At 42.0% G+C, this 19,526-nt stretch overlaps 1 protein-coding gene across 2 annotated transcripts in view; it reads right to left on the reverse strand.

Moving 5' to 3' along the window:
- Scg3 (secretogranin III) overlaps positions 1-19,139 on the reverse strand; it is a 40,729-nt gene extending 21,590 nt beyond the window's left edge. For both annotated transcript variants that reach the window (XM_059267014.1, XM_059267013.1), the window contains exons 1-8: positions 19,049-19,139; positions 18,353-18,405; positions 17,680-17,725; positions 17,370-17,585; positions 11,818-11,960; positions 10,515-10,664; positions 5,153-5,330; positions 1,759-1,875 (exon numbers count right to left, since the gene is read on the reverse strand). In XM_059267014.1, the coding sequence (XP_059122997.1) occupies positions 1,759-1,875; positions 5,153-5,330; positions 10,515-10,664; positions 11,818-11,960; positions 17,370-17,585; positions 17,680-17,725; positions 18,353-18,405; positions 19,049-19,139 (994 nt within the window). The remainder of the gene's footprint in view (positions 1-1,758; positions 1,876-5,152; positions 5,331-10,514; positions 10,665-11,817; positions 11,961-17,369; positions 17,586-17,679; positions 17,726-18,352; positions 18,406-19,048) is intronic.
- Between the last annotated feature and the right edge of the window lie 387 nt (positions 19,140-19,526).

Raw genomic sequence — 19,526 nt, forward strand, 5'->3', positions numbered from 1 at the left:
TAATTTTAATGACTTTTCACTTAAGTAGTAACTTGTGGTTAGTGGTTACCATGTTGGACACTTCGCTTTAGGTAGAAGCAGGAACAGCTGTTTATGCATAAGTCTCTGCGATATTTGAACCTGTTTCCACAGGAGAAATGACAAAGCACAGAATTCCCAAAGTCACATGGTTGACATTGTCCTGACCAATGTCTACTCTACTGTACAGCAGTGGTTCTCAACCTGTGGATCGTGACCCCTTTCACAGGGGTCTCCTAAGAGCATCGGAAAACATAGATATTTACATTACAATTCATAACAGTAGCAAAATTACAACAAAATAATATTATGGTTGAGGGTCACCACAATGTGAGGAACTGTATTAAAGGGGTGTAGTGTTGGGAAGGTTGAGAACCACTGTGTTAGAGGAATAGAGTTGCCTGGACAGCACCAATTGTAGCATGAACATATTTCTTTTTAAGACAAAAGAGCGTAGGTATGTATACATATATACCTATAGACAAGATACCTGGAAGACTGTAAATCAAAATGTTATGAGGGGATTGGTATCAGGAGTGATTTTAACTTTCTTTTACATTTCTTTTTCTTTCTTTCTTCTTCTTTTTTTTTTGCCTTGAATGTTTTTTTTTTACAAGCAATATGCCTTTTTTAAATAATCCAAATAAAACCAGCAAAACTGTTTTTATGTAGAAAATCATGGGTTCCTGCTGAATGATTTTGGATCATGCTGACCAGTGGCATTTCTTCATCTATCTGTTTCTCTTTGCCCCAGGCAAGTAAGAGGCTATGAGGTCACCTTGCCCAAAAGCACATGGGTGGTGACAAGTACTCAGGGAAACAAAAGCCCTTAAAAATAATCAATCAATTGAGCACTTGCAATACATAACCGAGAAACCACATTTTAACTCTTTTAGTGTATGTGTATGAATATTTTGCCTGTATGTGCCTCATGTGTGTGCTGGCTAGTTTTATGTCAGCTTGACACAAGCTAGAGTCATTTAGCCAGAGGGAACCTCAATTGCAAAGATGTCCCCAACAGATTGGCCTTGTGGTGCATTTTCTTGACAAATGATTGATATGGAAGTGCCCAGTTCACTGTGAATGGTCTCAGGCCTGAGTTAATGGTCCTGGGTGCTCTAAGAAAGCAGGCTGAGCAAGTCAGAAAGAGCAAGCCAGTAAGCAGCATCCCTCCATGGCCTCTGGATCAGTTCCTTCCTCCAGGTTCCTGCCTTGAGTTCCTGCCCCGACTTCCCTCAGTGATGGAGTGTGACCCGAGAGTTGTTTTATCCTTCATTTTACAGATATAAGAAGTGAAGCCTTGCAAGGAGCAGGACCTTCCAGCAGAGCAGCGTGAGGCTCCTGCTTTCCTAGCCAATACTCTTTCTTTTTGCCCCATACAGTACTCAGAGGGGAAAATCAGGATTTAATCCAGACTACCAAACACGAGTTTAAAAAAAAAAAAAGTTAATGAGTTAAATTGTAATAAAATTGCTCCCTGGAGAATATTTTAAAGCACTAATAAGATTTAATATAAAAAATGTAGAAGATTTTTCTTCAAGCTGTATTTATTAAGATGAAAAGTAGAAAATGTCTAATGAATTTTATTTGTATGCATCACTAAGCCGAGCAATTCTGTTACCCCGGAGATCTGGGCTGCTCTGGCATAAATCATCAAATTAGTGTGGTGATTATTGCCAGATCCTTAATTTGTTTTGAACAATGAAAACGGCCATGATTAAAAATAAGCAGACTTCTCACCGAGGTAGGAAACGCCTTCTTCTGGAGATATGGTGCCGTATTTGACCATCATTTTTACAAAATCAATCAGCGTCTTCATGATAGTGATCAGCGTTTCTTTCTCTTTTGCTTCTTTTTCTGTGTTAAAAGAACAAAAGAGTTAATTAAAAAATATTTATATTTCTTTATGTGTGCATAGGTGCTTTACCCGCATGTTTGTGTACCACAGGCACGCAGTACCTGCAGAGGCCAGAAGAGGGTGGCAGATCCCCTGGAACTGAAGTTATAAAGGGTTGTTTGTGACCACAGTGACTGGTTGCTGGGAATTGAACCTGGGTCCTCTGAAAGAGCAGTCCGTGCTCTGAACTGCTGAGCCATCTCTCCAGCCCCCATGGGAATAAAAATAATTTAAAGACAACTAATAGAGAATTGTTTTAACTTTCATTGTCAATTTATGAAGTAAAGCATAATTATTGAAATATCTCCCTCTTCATTTATAACGAATCTCACAAACATTTAACTTGCAAAAACAAAAACTAAGACACAATTGGGAATATAGGACAGTTTATAGCTGTATAAAACTACTTTAGAAATGAGTACATTTTAACTTCCCCATGGGGCTTTAATTTCATCTGAAATATTGTAGTAATAAAATAGAAAAGAGATTACTTCTGGGGCTGAGATTATAGCTCAGTTGGTACAGTGCCTGCCTAGCATGTTCAAGGCCCTGAGGTTTAAATTCCAGCACTGAATAAACCAGATGTGGTGATACATGCCTACAGTCCCAGCGTTTGGGAACTAGAGGCAGGTGGGTTAGAAGTTCAAGGTCATCCTTGATACAGAGTTTGAGGTCAGCCTGGAATATAAGAGACAGTGTCTTCAAACAAACAAACAAACAAACAAACAAACAAACCAACCTGAAAGATAAACAAAGAAAGAACATTCCACACAATGGAATTTGAAAAATACCATAAAACTCACAGGTTGGGAGGAAGCTGAGTTAGGGAGATCCTAGAAAAGGCATGATGAGTGACTTTGGCCGTCCCTTGATCAAGGGTGCACCTGTATATTTAGCATTATGCTGATGCCCTTCACTGATGAGAAGTGACTCACCAGAATGGCACAGGTTCTGAGCTGGTCATTTGCCAGCCAATGGGGCAGGACGGCTCAGAACCAATCCCCCAGACACAGCCTTGCAGATTCAGGCAGAGAGGCCTGTGCCATCTGGCCGGTGTCTGGACCTGAAGGACAAACAGAATTCTCCAGGGATGGAAGTTCATCCTATGATCCCTTTATGAGGAAACAGATTACAACTCCAGAAATTTTTACACCATTGTTCACTTGGGGGTTGCAATAGAGACAGCAAAAGCCTTTGGGGCAGTGCGGGGCATCTGCCTGAACAGGAACAGAAGAGTTTAAGACCACTCATCATTGGCAGATTAACCAGAGACAAACAGGAGCCAAATCCTACAGACAGCTCAGTACACACATGACTGATGAGTTTGGAGAGGACTCATTTAAAAAAGAACAATTTCCCAAATGTGTTTGGGCTCTGGCTTCCCTTCACCCAATGCTCATGTGAACTCACGGGAAAAACCAAAGCAGAAAATGTCTAGTAAGCAATGTCTTGAATAATTTAGAGGAGTACAAGTAAAGTTCCCACTAAGGGGAGAAAATGAAAGCTTTGCAAAAAGATTTAATACAATGGGCAGGATTTTGTCTTGATGCTTTGTTTTTGATAATGTGCCTAGAAAACACACGAGGTAAAACAAGTCAGACACAAAGGCAGATACAGCGTTCTCTCGGTTCCGAACCCTGAAGCTTCATTATCCATGGATTCAACTTACCGAGGATCAAAAATATTAAAGAAAAAATATAACTGCACGTTTCCTGAGGGTCATTTTCTTCCATTATTCTCCAAGCAATACAGTATAACAACCATGGGCATAGCACTTCCTTTGTGGTAGGCATTGTATGTAATTCAGAGATGGTCTAAAGTCCACGGAAGGATGTGAGATGATTATATGAAAATACTATATCCTACCCCACCTCTCTCTCTCCTACCTCTGTATGTATGTGCATGTGCATGTGTGAGTGTGTGCGTGCGTGTGTGTGTGTGTGTGTGTGTGTGTGTGTGTGTGTTCCCGTGTGTTACAGGTAATTAAAACCAAGCCTTGGACACGCTAGGCCAGCCCTCTACCTCTGAGCTTCAGCCCCAGTCTTTGTACTATTCTATATAAAGGACTTGAGTACGTGTGGATTTTGGTATCGAAAGGAGGTCCTGACACCTCCTCTGTGCTTACAGAAAGACAACTGTATGTGGAATTTAAAATAGCTAAATCATAGAGGTAGAGAGTAGAATGTCATTGCCCAGGACTAGGTAAAACTGGGAGATGCTGGTCCAAGGTATCAAGTTTCTGTTCTACAATGTGAATAAATCTGGAGTCTGTGCAGCTTGGTCAGTATGGCTGACAACACTGGATTACACACTTGAAATTTGCTAGGAGGCCATATTCTTACAATAACAAGAATAAGAAAAGAGACTGTGGCAATTACATGTGTGGGTGACAGACACACAGCCATTGGCCTGACCATGATGTTCATTTCACAGTGCAGATGAGCACCAAAACTCCATGTTTATGCCTATTGTATACAATTATGTGTGTGTGTATCTGTGTGAGATAGGATCTTGCCATGTAGCTAAAGCTGGCCTAAAGCTCATGATACAGACCAGGCTGGACCCATGCTCATGGTCATCCTTCTACCTCAGCCTCCCAAGAGCTAGCATTATAGGGGTATACACATTAATTACACCTCATTAAAGCTGAGAAGAACATTAGGGAAAGGTGAAGGGCCAGAGAGACAGCATGGGTGCCAGAGCACCTGCTGCCAAGCCTGATGACCTGAGTCCCATCCCTAGGACCCACTGCAGTAGAGAGAAAAAATTGATTCCAGAAAACAGTCCTCCAGTTTTTATATGTGCCCTGTGGCATGCGTGCCCACACACAAAATGAATGAATAAATAATTAAAATAAAAAGGGCTGATAACAAAAAAGCAGCTATACTAAGAGTGAAAGCTGAGCGGGGTCAGGGCAGGCTGGTGATTCATCTCAGCCTGTGACAGATTTGGGTACTTGTACACAGCAGATGTTCCATAACTGTTTATTGAACAAATAAATGAACTGTCTGTTAACAAGATTAAATTATCCAGAAACTCCATATTTCCTGATTACTCTTTCCATGACTAGTACACTGCTTTTGAGAAAAAAAAAATGATGTGAAATGCTTTTCCCAGCCAACAGTGTATGTCATAGGGAGCCGCACTTGGGAACCACGAACAGGAAGAAAACCACCCACACATTTCCAAGAATTACTGTCTCACTTCCCTTCCTCACGGTCATAAAGTGGCAGTTACCTGAATCGATGCTTGTCAGTAATGCATAGAAGTTGGGGAAATACTGGAGTTCCTCAAAGTCATCTTCACTGTGGGGGTTAGTTCTCCTTTCCAAGCCATTCGACAAGGTCAAGGTGTTAGACACTGTTTCGTCATTTTCCCTGCTAGCAAAGCCATCTTGAATTGCCGCCACTGGAGTCTTCAGTGAGGGGAAAATTACAGCAGAAATAAATAAAGATGGTTTAGGACTAATGTAATTCCAATTCTGCTCTCTCCTTTCTGGTGACCTTGAATGTGAAGTCTCAGGGTTCTTCCTCCTTCACAAGATCCTGCAGGCTCTAGGTATGAGCTACCTTGAGAAAATATCTTGGTGTGGCTCAGGAGAGACTAGACTGAGGATGTCTACACTTTGGCCAAGTTCCCCTTCATGTGCCTTTCACTGAGGAGGAGAGAGTTTGGATTCACGCAGTGCATAGGGGTGGAGTGGGGTGGACCAGGAAAGCTTTTCAGACTGTCCATCAATAACTGTACTTACACCTTGGAACTTCCAGGAGACTTTTGTGTCTGGATGTTACATAATATTTTTTCCCTTTCCAGACTTGATCTTTGTTCCTATTTTGGTGAAAGCTCATTTGCCATTCAGTAGACTAGACAAAAATCTAAGAGATTTTCTTACTTTATTTTTTTTCTTTATTTCCCCCCCCCCCCCCATCTGATCCATCAGTATCCTTGTTGGCTCTACTTTCAAATCTTACGGCAATTTTTGCATCTCTTTCTCCCGTAACCCATGTTAGTCCACACAGCCCTTCACCCCCCACTTTCTAACTGGCATACCATCCATCTCAAATGTCTTCTCAGTTCAGTATCTTATACTCCGTGGACCGAGGTATCTTTCTATCAATTTGATCTTATGGAGCCTTTGCTTAAAATCTGCCACAAGGAGGCCAGAGACTAAGCTGGGTTGGTAAAGTGCTTGCTTTATGAGCATAAGTGCCCGAGTTTGATGCCTGAACCCACATTAAAAATAAAAGTTGAGCACAGTGGCACCTGCTTGTAATTGTAGTGCCAAGAAGGTGGAAATAGGCAGACTTCTTTGGCTTGATGACAGCTAACTTAATTTGCTTAGTGAGTTCCCAGTCAGTGGGAGACCCTATTTCAAAACACTCGGGGGATGGTGCCTGATGAATAGCACCGTAAGTTGTCCTCTGACTTTCACATGACTGCATGCTGACATGTACACATGCCTACATGTCAACATACCCACATGTACACATGCACATGCACCTGTACACACACACACACACACACACCACACACACACACACCCCTGCTATGGTTTGAATATGGTTTATACATTTCAAAACACATTGAAATTTAATTTGCTGGGGCTGGAGAGGTGGCTCATTGGTTAAGAACATTGTTGCTCTTCTAGAGGACCCCAGTTCAATTCCAGCACCCACGTGGCAGTTCACAACTATCTGTAACTCCAGTTCTAGGAGATCTGACACCCTCACACAGACATACATGCAGGCAAAACGCCAATGCCATAAAATAAAAAGAAATAAATTAAAAAAAAAAAAGAAACTTGAATTGCTAACGAAAAGGTGTTGAAGGTAGGACCTTTGAGATGTAGCAAGTTCATGTAGGCTCCACCCTCAGGAATGGATTAATGTTTCTGTTGGTCTGAATGAGATGTTTCCCATAGTCTTGGACATTTGGATACCTGGTTTCCCAGGTGATGGTGCCTTCTGGGGAGGGTTAGGAGGTATGGCCCTTATTGGAGGAAGTGTGTCACTGGGGGTTTGAGGTTTCAAAGCTACATACCATTCCCACTTTTCTCTTCCCTTCCTGCTTACAGTTTAAGACATGACCTCTCAGGTTGCTGCTCCAGCCTCCGCCCCGTGCTGGCTTGCTTCCTCATTGAAATGTGATGGACTCCTCTCACTCTGGAACTGTGAGCCCCAATCAACCCTTTGTAAACAGCCTTGATCGCAGTGCTTTTATCACAAAGACAGAAAAGTAACTGGTACAATGTCTTTCTTGAGAGACTGAGGCAGGCCAGAAGACAGGGTCAATTAAGAGGCCATGAGAAGGGAAGGAAAGCCCTCGCTCACTCTGGGATCTACTTTGGCTTTCTGGCCGACAGAGTCAAGAAGCTTGAGCATAACAGATGAAGCCCCAACTGCCTACAGAGATAATGGCCTGTTAATGGCCTGTCAAACAGGGGGTTAAAAGCAACAAATTCGGCATTTGCCTAGGGCTAGAATTTTGTCAAATTGGCATTCTTCTCTCATCTCTAAATCTAAGCAACACACCCCATAAAACCACCTTGCGGGGTTGGGGATTTAGCTCAGTGGTAGAACACTTGCCTAGCAAGCGCAAGGCCCTGGGTTCGGTCCTCAGCTCTGACAAAAAAAACCAACCAACCAACCAAACAAACAAACAAAAAACCCACCTTGCAGTTCATTTTACAAAAGAAAACCAATTTACATATTTTACTGTATTTTTAAACTTCACTTAATGGTAAGCTTGCGTAGTCTTTTAAAACTTTTATTTATTTATTGTGTGTGTGTGTGTGTGTGTGTGTGTGTGTGTGTGTATGGGCGCATGTGTGTATGTGTGTGTGTGTGTATGAGTGTGTGTGTGTGTCCAGTCATGTGAGTGAGGACAACTTTAGACACTCTGCTTCCACCACGTACCACGTGATGACTTAGGTCACCAGGCTTGGTAGTAGGTGTCTTTATCTGCTGGGCCATCTTAGGGCCCCAGCTTGCTTAATATTTTAAACATGAAAACTGCATCCTTTTTGCACTCTAAGTTAAAAAGGCACAGGGCCATAGACACATTTACCATGGTAAAGACACACGAACGTGACTCTCAGGGAGCCTGCACTCATACCTTAGGTGTGTGCTGTCTTTTTGCCCTGTGATTTTCTGTCTAAACAGTTACTACATTTGCTCCCTTTGCTTCACTCTGGCTTGTTCTGGGATTCTTTCCTGAGCTGTCATCAAGGGTCCTGACTTGACCTGGAGTGGAGTCCCTAGGTGAAAGGGTGCTCCTTGGGTTGCTGGTGGCTGTGCTAGGCTGTGTCTCTCCACCGTTGACAAGACTGGGCTAGTTGTAGCAGTCTAGCTACTGTGAGAGAGAGTGGGTTGTTAAAAGGTGACTGGCGCCCCTCTGCCTCTTACACATACATCTGCTTGTCCTTCCCCTTTCCTGTCTCACAGATGAGCAGCACATGGCCTCACCAGAAGCTGACCAGAAACTGTCACATCTTGGGCTTTTTTCTCCAAGCTGTGAGCTAAATACATTTATTTTCCTTATAAAAAAAAGATTTATTTATTTTTATGTGTATGCGTGTTTTGCTTGCATGTATCTCTGTGCACTATGTGTGTGCCTGGGAAAGTGGAGGCCAGAAGAGGACATTGGATCCCCGGAGGCTGGAGTTTCAGAAGGTTGTGAGTCACCATGTGGGTGTTGGGAATTGAACCTGGGTCTTCTGGAAGAGAAGCCAATGCTCTTAACTGATGAGCCATCTCTCCAGCCCCCGTTTCTTTTCTTAATAAGTTACCCAGTCCCAGGTGTTCTTTGGTAGCAATGGCAAGTGGATGAAGGCAGAGCCCTTCAGCATTTTCCCCTGACTTTTACAGTAGGCACCAGACTCCATATATGGCTCTGGAAGCTTTGCATGGTCTGGTCTACTCCCCCATCTCACATCACAACTCTCTTTCTGTGTCAGCTACAAGGCCTTGTTTTTGTTGCCTGGATACTCCACACATGTGACCTCTCCTGTTTACAAGTTAATCCTATTTGACTTTTAAGTTCTCAGCTCAAATTGCTTCCTTAGGGAAGCCGTCTTTCAGCCTAAGTGCAGAGCAGGTGCCTTTTCTCCAAGCACTCGATGCAGTTGCCATGAAAATGACCACTGTTTGAAGACAGTCTACGTCTTCACTGCAACTTAACCCTTGTGGGAGGGGAGAGTGTGTCTTTTAAAATTAGCATGGCATTCTTAGCACCCCATTCAGGACTGTGAAAGAATATTTTATTTGCATTAGTGTATTTAGACGACATGAGTAACAAGCCAAGCATATGGACATTTTAGAAATGAATAAATGTAACAAGCGAAGGGTTGTGAAAAATCACAACTGTACATCTGTTCCATCATGAATAGGGAAAGTGTGGTGGTTTGAATAGGAGTGGCCACCACAGGCTCATAGATTTGAATGCTTGGTCACCAGAGAGTGACACTATTAGGAGGTGTGGCCTTGTTGGAGTAGTACAGAACCAATCTTACTTTCTGGCCCTTCTAAAATAGAGTCACTGCAGGCAGGGCCTGGTGGGACACATCTGTAATCCAAGCATTTGGGAACTTGGGAAGTGGAGGCAGAAGGATTTAATTTAGAGTTCAAAGACAACCTGGGGTACACAGAAAGTTCAAGGCCAGCTTGGACTACATGAGAGAAACACAAATACACACCAAAACAAAACATAACCCCACACAAACATTACCACATCGCATGTGGTGGTTCATGCCTATAGCCTAGTACTTAGGGGGTCAGAAGGCATATTTGCCACTGATCTGAGGCCAGCTTACATATCATGTGAGACCCAGCAAACAACCACCTTCTGAGAAAAACTAAACCCAAAGCAAACAACAGAAGTGTCACATTCTAGATAGCCTTGCTTTGTGTTGCAGAGGGGGCTGGAGGTGCTAGGGAGGGAGCTTCGGGTCTGGGCACTCTGGGGGAGGAAAATCAAAAGCAAGGCAAGGGATCTGACACCCTCCTATGCTCCATCTCTCCAGAATTATAAAGAGGACTGAAGGAGGAGAAAAAGATCACAGTAGTTCTGTTGATTCCAAGAGGGAACTGCAGAGAGAAGTCCAGGAAGGGGGGGATAAGAATGAATGGCAAGCCCAGATAAAAGGTGATAGACAGGCTTCTGAACCAATGAAAAGGGGAAGGGGCAGGTGTAAGAGCACAGCCTAGAACAGAGGAAGGATAAGACTGGGGGTGTGAGGCTGCTGTGCAGAGGATTGAGCTATCCTTTCTCTCTCTCTCTCTCTCTCTCTCTCTCTCTCTCTCTCTCTCTCTCTCGCTCTCTCTCTCTCTGTACATGTACATGCACACACATGCACTGGGAGTAGATGATAACATTTATTGCAAATGGAAATTGAATATCAAAAAAGCTATGGAATTCTGGTTCCAGCACATTGGGATGGTGTAAATACTTACATCGTATGATATATGTTTCCAGTGTGCTAAAAATGCTACATTTTCCAAATTTTATTTGGCATCAGGTAAGACACTAATTGTACAGAAATACAAAAGCATACACACACATGCCCATGCCATGAACACATTCCTAACACATTGGTACATACCACTTTCTCTGGTATTTTTCCAGCCTGATTCTCAGTCCTGCTTGTGGGTTTATCCAGGGCCTCCTCATAATTGTTGGCTTCTTTGGAAATCAATTTTTGTAAAGCCTCTGCTACCTCGTCTTCCAGAGTATGTGCCTGACTTTCAGTGATCTGTTATAAAGAGACAAAGCATATATAATTGCTATTCCCCTTCCTAGACATAAACAAACAGACACCTGAACTCGAGTTGAATCACTTCTTGGCCTTTTGGCTAAGATAGAATGAAACCCCAGTTGAACATACAGGCACCATGCAAGCTTCCGTAGTCCAAGCTTCCAACTGCCCTACTCAGCTAGGACTCCTATGAACTACATTAAGGACCAGCATGGCACACTTACCCTAAGGGTGCAGTAGTGGCAGGCAGGCCTTCACAGTAACGAAGAGCTCTCTAATCAGACTTAAGACTGCTCAGCAAAAGGGAAACCATACCTGGTGCTGGAAACCGAGCTATCTATTCAGTGCTAGTGAAGTCATGGATACTGGAGGAGAACCTACAACCACAACTTTACTAAACCAGCATAATCTCTAACAACAACCCAGACATTTGTCCTTACACCCACAGATAAGTGCAGTCTTCACTCCTAATCGAGGACACTTCTCTTTGCAACAGTCAATCCTTTCTTATGCAAGCTGTGACCATGACCGCCCAGCACTCCAGGAAGAAGTAGGCTATTCATGCAAACTGTCTGTGCGACTTGCTGAAACCCTATGGATGCTTCCTTAGAGAGACACCAGAAGGATGCTGCTCTACAGCTTCAGGTCCCATGGTTGGTTACATGACCCTTGTGACTGCAAAGTAAGAACCTCAGTAAAACCTGCTTTGGCTGTGTCAGGGCTGAGCAGCCAAGTTGAGACTTGGGGAGATTCAGTTGCCCAGAGTTCCTCAAACACACCCTGCAAGCCTCTGCTGGTGTTATTTCTGGCTTTGCCACACACATCCTCTGCCTCTGCTGGTTATATCCTGACTTCTCTTCTCAGCTCATTTTAAACACCTCTTCCTCTGAAACCTGTCCTGACTTCCAACTGGGCACATGCCATTCTCTGGCAAGCTGCGAAGCTCATATGACTCTCAAACAGCTTGTGTGATGGGTGTGTGTGCTTATCTGGTTCTTCTGATGAACTCAAGGGAATCCTTTGGAGTCCAGTACCAAGTTGGTGCCCCATGAACATTCGGTTACCTAAATTACGAAGACACTGCAGAGTCTAAGTACTAAGAAGACACTGGGTTCTAAGAACTCAGTTTGCTCTCATGCAAACAACTTACTAGCCCGAGATTCAGCAGTTTAGAAACAATCTTGTCAAACACTCCTCTGTCGTTCTCCTCATAAATCCTGGTAGCAATTTTGTGGACAATGTCTTCAGCAGTTAAAGGAGTTCCATCCAGTTGATGAAGGCCGTCTGGGTCATCTAGACAGAGCAAGTACAGCTTCATGTCATGGCGAGTACAGACCCAGTCTATGCATCATATTATAGCCTATACATTTTGAAATACTTAAACATTTCTTATTATATTTATTTATCATTTACTCATTTATCATTCATCTATTTAGAGATAGCGTCCTACTACGTCACCCTGGCTGACTTGGAATTTTCAGCAATGCTCCAGCTTCTGCCTCTCCAGTGCTGAAATTACAAGCATGGAGTGCCATGACTGGCTGCTAGAGTACCTCTATGTAACAAAGCTTAATGTTAGAGCTTAATAACAATAAATAAACCCCCATCTCCAAAAGACAGGGAACTTATTTTATGAGCTTGGAATAAAAATATTGAGATAAATCAGGAGATCTGCATAAACAACATTCGAATTTTGCAGAGAAGCCTGTGAATATATGTCCTTAGTTTTCCTGGGAATTCATTTGGCAGCACAACTTCAGACTAAAGCAAGACATCATTCTGAGTGAGGAAACGGGGCTGCGTGGGATGGTTCCACTCCTGCAGTCCTAGCACTTGGGAGCCTGAGGCAAGAGGATTGCCATAGGTTTGAGTCTAGGCTGAACTACAGAGAGAGAGAGAGAGAGACCCTGTCTCAGACGAAACGAAACAAACTCAAACTCTAAACAACAAGAACAATGAGGATGACAATGACATCCAATACCGTGAGGGAGAAAGGGGATGAGGGCAAGGATGCCTTGTTCCAGCCATATAAGAATCCCAGAAATCTATACCGCATCGAGCAGATCCAATTTCCAAAGCGTAACTCTCCCCATCACATAGATGCAGATGGGAAAGATCGGTAGTTTAGCCCAGTGATACCTCTTGTTCTCTATACAACCCTAGATCACTGTGGAAAATAATAAGGGTATTGGGCTCTGTGCTTAGCTCAGTGGTAGAGTGCTTGCTTAGCCTTTGTAAAGCCCTGGGTTAGAATCCCAGTACTGAAAAAAACAATAAAACAAGCGAATGTGAGTAATAAGGGTATCTTTAGTTTGATTTTAATGAAGTATAAGGAGCAGATGAAATAAGATGTTAAATGCACCTTTTGAATCTATCAGTAGTTTATGGAAGAGTGTGCTATTGTAATTATGCATAGTGGATTTAGATTTTTAAGAAAAGGAATTGTGATTATCTTCCGGAGAAAATGGAAATTGAATTCCTTGCCGGATATGTTGTGAATAATGCTTTTATTTTTTGAGATAGGGCATCATTGTGTAGGTTGGCTTTGAATTTACAGAGATCTGCTTGCTTCTGCCTCCAGAGTGCTGAGATGAAATGCATGTACCATTACCCCCAGCACTGAGAATATAATCTTTATCACTTTCCCTCAAAGAAAGAACAACTTAGTTTCATTCCAATTCTGCCCTTTTCTTCTAAGGCCCTCGGGGATTTGGCCAGGGAATTTCTCCCATGGCATGGCCTTTCCTCTAGACTATGGGGACGGTGGCATCTGCAGCCTCAGGCAGACACCTTCTCCTGCTTTTGGACACAGCCTTGTTAAGATGAAAGGCTGAGTTCTTGCTCAGCTGCGAGCCCTTTGAGACCCAAGTGCCAGGGTGACAAGAATCATAAAATTAGTTCCCCTCTTGTCTGGTTGGAAGTCGAGTTCTTCATCTGTTTCTCAGGAGCGCAGCCTCTCTATCACTTCAGCCTGAATTTTCCATTTGTAGGTTGCAAGTCAGGCCCTGGGGAGTCGTCTTCCGTCTCTGCAGAGGTGGAAGAATTTACTTCCCCCTCCGCTTCTCCCTTAGGATCTGAGGAAGCAAGAATGTTGGCTGCCTGCTGAAGCTGGAAAAGGACCTAGATGACTGTTTTTCAGCTCATTTACTTCCCAACGGGGAGAATGCTGGTAACTCGGAAGAAATGTCTTCCTCCTCTGCTGCGCCGCCCGGCTCTCTAGCCAGGAACTCAGATCTCCCACTATGGAACTTTGAGAGCTGCAGTTAAAAGTGAAGCACTTGGCCACTGCACTTACCTTCCATCGGTTTCCCCCAAGCTCTTTGAAAATGAGAAGAATATCTCACGCTGATTTCCCAGCTGCGCACAAAGGAGTGCTTTATGTTCCCTGTGTGAAGCCTCAGAAAGAAGCCAGCGTGGATTCAAATTTTAAACATTCAGGCAGCCACGGTGTTCTATACACAGACATCAAAGGCCTGTGCCCTGCCATTATCTTCCCTGTTATAGTTCGTATCCCTAATATCTCATTTAATACCTAGAATTCATTCCTCCAGTAAAATTAAATCCAAGTCTTAATATGTGCCAGACACCAGAGGTAGAGTGAAGGCTGTATCTAGTATCTCATTTAACACTCAGAATTCATTTCTTCAGTCAAATTGAATTCAAGTCTTAATATCTGCCAGACACTGATCGAGTAATGATTGGGTTCAGCATGGTCTCTGGATGCACAGAGCTTGTTATCTAGTTCATAGCCCGCAATGTAGGAATTACACGATCAATTTCTGCTTCCAAACACACAAAGGAGCATAAATCACATAAGGAGAAATTGGCAAGACAAAATTTTGAATTTGGAGCTTCCTTAAAGACGGTTTTGGGTCTGAGAGCATAGCCTGCCAAAGACACTCTCCCTCATTCTGCCTCCTGCACATCGCTAATGGTCTATTCGGATGTCTCATTGGGTTCAGACTCTCTGGCTTTCTGGCTCTAGGATTTGTAGACTCTGAAAGGAAACTAGACCTTCATCCATAAAACATTCTCTCTAAGACCCTTGACTCAGTCTCCCTAGGATCTCAAGTAAAGTTAAAGTAAATCCTGGGATAAGCCTGAAGCTGCAAGGACCAGCCCTACAGTTGTAAACCTACGAGCCGGCAGTAAAATGAATAATTTAAAAAGTAGCTGCTGGAGTTAGTGGTCAAGTCACAAGAAAATCCGTGTCTCTGCTGGGCTTCCAACCAGTGTGACTAATCAAATCAGGCAGATATTACATTCTTTTTTGCTTTATTAAACCAAATGTTCTGTTCAACCAGAGTGATTAAATTTATTTTTTATGCAGTTATGCCCAGTGTCTATTTGCTTCTGGTCCACATACCTTAGGTTAAAAAGTAGATTCAAGATTTAAATTCCCCAAGTAGCAAAACATAAATCATTGCCTCTAGCCGCTCAACACATTTAAACTCTCCTCAGGCTATGATGTTCTGTGAAAGTCCTATTTAATTGGGAGTCACCCCCCCAACCCCGAGATAATCAGCATAATTCTCTTGTTGCCATGAAACAAAATAAGGACAGAGAAGAAAGCCTGTACTCACTTCTAAGCACTTGTCTGCAGAATTGAAAATGTCTCACTTTCTCAAGGCCTACTTACGTCAGTTCACTTATTCCCTCACACATTCTTTCATTTCTTCACTTATTTATAGAATCGTGCAATGAATTAATAACTATTCAGGCACTGGCTTATAATGTCTCTGTTCCTGTGAGCTTTTTGGTGTAGTTTTGGATAAAGACAATCATAAGTGGTTACAGTCACAAATATAAGAGTTCAAACTACAGGAAGTTGAGTGAAGGCAAGGGGCAAAGTGTCTATCCAATCATGGATGCTAGACAAACCTGGAAGTGTTTGACAGTAACTATGAAGACAGGAACTATATGAAGGATTTTGGTTTTGATCCTAAGAGAAATGCGAATCCTCTAAAAGAGATTTATGGAAAATAAAGAAGGCATGCTCTGCTCATAACTTGGAATCCCAGCATCTAGGTGGAGGCACAGGAGCCTCATGATCCAGGCTAGCCTGAGCTATACGAAAGGTTTTGGCTAAAACAAACAAACACAAACAAACAAACAAACAAACAAACAAACAACACCAAAATAGCAAAACAAAACAAAAACCTAATGGCATGCTGGTCATGATGGCACATGTTTGCAATCCCAGCAGTCAGAAAACTGAGTCAGGAGGATCATGAATTTAAGACCAGCTTAGGCTCTATAGGAAATACTGTCTCAAAAAACAAAAACAAAAACAAAACAAAAAAACCCCAAAACTCCAAAACAACAACAACAACAACAACAACAAAAAAGCTCTCAAGGGCTCTGTGGTTGTAGTTTAATGGCAGAGTGATTAACTGACTAGCATGAGGCCCCAGGTTTGATATTGAGCACTCCCTGCAAGGAACAGCATGCATATATTTCAGTATTTTATATTTGTAAATTAAAAAGTCCACTACAGTTGTCACATCAAAAATAGATTGAATAAAGCTGGAGTGGTTGCTGGGAGATCTGTAAAAGATTTGATTGTAGTTCAAATGAGACACGATTGGGTATTGGGTGAGGATAGTGGAGATTGAGAACAGTAGTTTTTTTTTTTTTTTTTTTTGAGACAGGGTCTCTCTGTGTAGTTTTGGTGCCTGTCCTGGATCTCGCTCTGTAGACCAGGCTGGCCTTGCACTCACAGAGATCCGCCTGGCTCTGCCTCCCGAGTGCTGGGATTAAAGGCGTGTGCCAGCTGACAACAGTAGGTTTTTTTTTTTTTTTTTTTTTTTTTTTTTTTTGTAAAAATACGGGTGATAACTTGGGAAGCAAAATGAATACATTTTGAAAGATTAGGATTGAAGAGGTAAGAAAAAAAAGACAACTAGTTCAATCCTAGATTTTTGTCATGCAAAAAAGGATAAATATCAGCCAAAAAGGAAAGATCTTTTGAAGAGGATTTATGAGGAGGACAGAGGTCATGAGTTGACTCTGGTATACATTTAGTTTTCTGTGAACCTGAAATTTCTAAGGCAAGATATTAAGTAGGGAGGAAATTGGTCTATAGCCCAGAGAAGTCTGGGTTAAAACTGAGATGTAGAATGGCTAGATGAACAAGGGTAGGATGAGAAGACTGTCAAAAGAGAATAGTGGACATCTCACCATGCGGGGCATATTTGATCCATTTGATTATTTGAAGAAGTAATATTTTACTTGTACTAGTTATTAAAATAAACAGAAATGGTAAAATGGACTTAATAATATAAATACAGATACCAGGTTTTAAAATTTTTCAAAGTATCAGTAAGGAAACTAATCATCATCATCACTTTTATTGCTTTTTTTTTTTTTTATGGAGTCTGGCTGGCCTGGTAATTTATGTAGCCCAGACTGGACTCAATCTTGTGACAGTTCTTCAGCATCCTGAGTGTTGGGATGACAGGTGAGAGCCACCACACGTGTTTTAGTAAAGGGGAAAATTGAGACTCTAGAGTGTGGGTTTTTTTTTTTTTTTTTTTGTATATTACCAGTAAATGTTGGCTTTATGTCAGCTTTGGACTTGACAAGTGAAAGGTTATGAGCATATTAGATATATTTTGAAAGTATGTGACCTTTTCTTACTATGTAATGAAAAACTCAAAATGAGGGGAAAAAAGGTAGCAAAGCATCTTTTAAATTATTTACCTTGAAATTTATGGTCCAGTCCACTCTTAGTAGAATCATACTCATCAACCAGTTTTCGATTTTTAGTTGAATCAACATCTTCCACATTCAATTTGTTACCAAACGGGGACCTTCTTATGGATTGTTTTTCTTTCTCAAGTTTTTCCTTTTCTGTTATTGCCCTTAGCAGGTTCAAGTTATCGACAGAAGAATAATTGCTTTCACTTGGCTTGCTTTCTGGAAGAAAAGTTCCAAGCCCAACACATCCATTTTAGATCAGAATCCCGTGACCTACATTATTTAACTGAACAGCAGTGTGATTTCCTTTTACCTGGAGGGTATGTCTTTTTAATCTTGTCTGCTTCTGCCTCCGCAATCTGTGAAACAAACAGGAGATAGACCTCATTTTAAACCAGTGCTTCACAACTTACCAAGTATACAACAAGCCAAATGATTTAATCTCTATGAGATTTAGCTTTGTTAGTAAAATGCAGGTATAAAGCACTGCTACAAGGATTAAATGAGATAAAACGAAGGGCTGGTGTACTTTAAGTATTAATTCCTTTCTCTTGTAATATTGACAAAAGATAAATCTTCAACTAAGCTTGGTGGCATGTGCCTATAATCCCAGCACTCAAGAGGATGAGGTGGGAAGATCAAGGGTTGTAGGCCAATCAAGATTACCCAGCAAGATTTTGTCTCAAACAGAACAACAAAACAAACCATGCAACACTTCAGTAAATTAAGCAATCTTATGAATGGGTACAGTATTGATCTCACTGATTATCATCATGTGGACGCTCTATATATTATACAGAACTCAAGGTACATAACTTTGAGAACATGTAATTATTGAAATTAGATTTCTCATCTTAATTTTTGTCAATTTTTATTAATCTCCCAGAGTTTGTAAATTCAAAATGGCCAAAATATCACAACAGAATTACAATAAATGATAATGAGAATAAAATGACAAAGCAGTTATAATTTCACATCTGACCTACCTGTTCATTCAAAGGTCTTTCTGCACTTAATTCTCTATTATGCAGAGGTTTGTCTAGAATAAATACACATAAATATAAATTTAATTGTACATCTTGGTGGTAAGATATGTTTCTTGCTAAAATAAACAGTAAAAAAAACTTTTGGAGAAATAATTCTGGGTGGTTATGAAATAAAATGTATGTTAGCAAAGATTATCAGTTGTATACATGATGAGTATCAATGTTGGTATGCTTATTATATTACTGCATTTCCTGAGTTAAATGCAATCACACTTTCATTTTCTGATCAGAAATTTAACATATAATTCTAATTCTTGGCTTATTAACTCTTTTCAATTAGAAATAATAAAATTTGATGACCATTGCTGGCACATTAAAAGAGATCAGAATATCCTGCATGTGTAATGAATACAATATCTTAGGAAAATATTCCAAATCACTTTAAGAACAAGCACTTGCACCCTTTTCCAAAATAAGATCCTTATAAACAGCCCATGTTATTGCTCTATTATTTAAAAAGTGAAGGAGAAAAATCCATCTTTGTTCTCTGAAGTCAAAATGATTCTGTCAATACGCAGGGATAAGATCTGGTTAGAAAAACTAGGCAAGGTGATTTAGAGCTCATGGGTCACGCCAAGCTTTATCTTTGCTGGGCCAAATGAAAGAGAGCTCAGAAGTAGAGAAATGTCCACTTACCTTGGCTGCCTTCGGGTTTGGGGAAAGCTTGAATTGGGCCGCTATTGAGCACCAACACCAGTATCCAAGAGCCGGTCCAAAGGAACCCCATTCTTCTGTGCTCCTCAGCTCTCTGTTGGCAAGAGCCTGGCGCTGGGCCCCTGAGCTGTAGCTTTTGTTATGAATGAGAAGGGGAGTAAGAAGCTGGCAGGGACCGGAGCCTGGGCTCGGGGAGGGAAAGGAGCTGGGCTCAGGGCTGGAGAGGATGCGCGCCTTGAGCAGGTGAGCAGGTGCAGCGGGCGCTGTCCGCTCCACGGGTGCTGAAGTTCCTGCACGGGAGGACGCGGGCCTGGGCGTAGCTTTACTCCACTAGCTCTTGGAGAGGAAGTGAGGAGAAGGCGCATGCTCCATGCAAACCAGGGGCATGAGGATGGCGTCAGCGACCCAGAGCTACTCCAATCCCGCGGGAACGGAGAGGGGAGGGGCGACAAGCAGGCTA

Source organism: Peromyscus eremicus, chromosome 7, assembly GCF_949786415.1.
Source record: "Peromyscus eremicus chromosome 7, PerEre_H2_v1, whole genome shotgun sequence".
NCBI classification, from domain to species: domain Eukaryota; kingdom Metazoa; phylum Chordata; class Mammalia; order Rodentia; family Cricetidae; genus Peromyscus; species Peromyscus eremicus.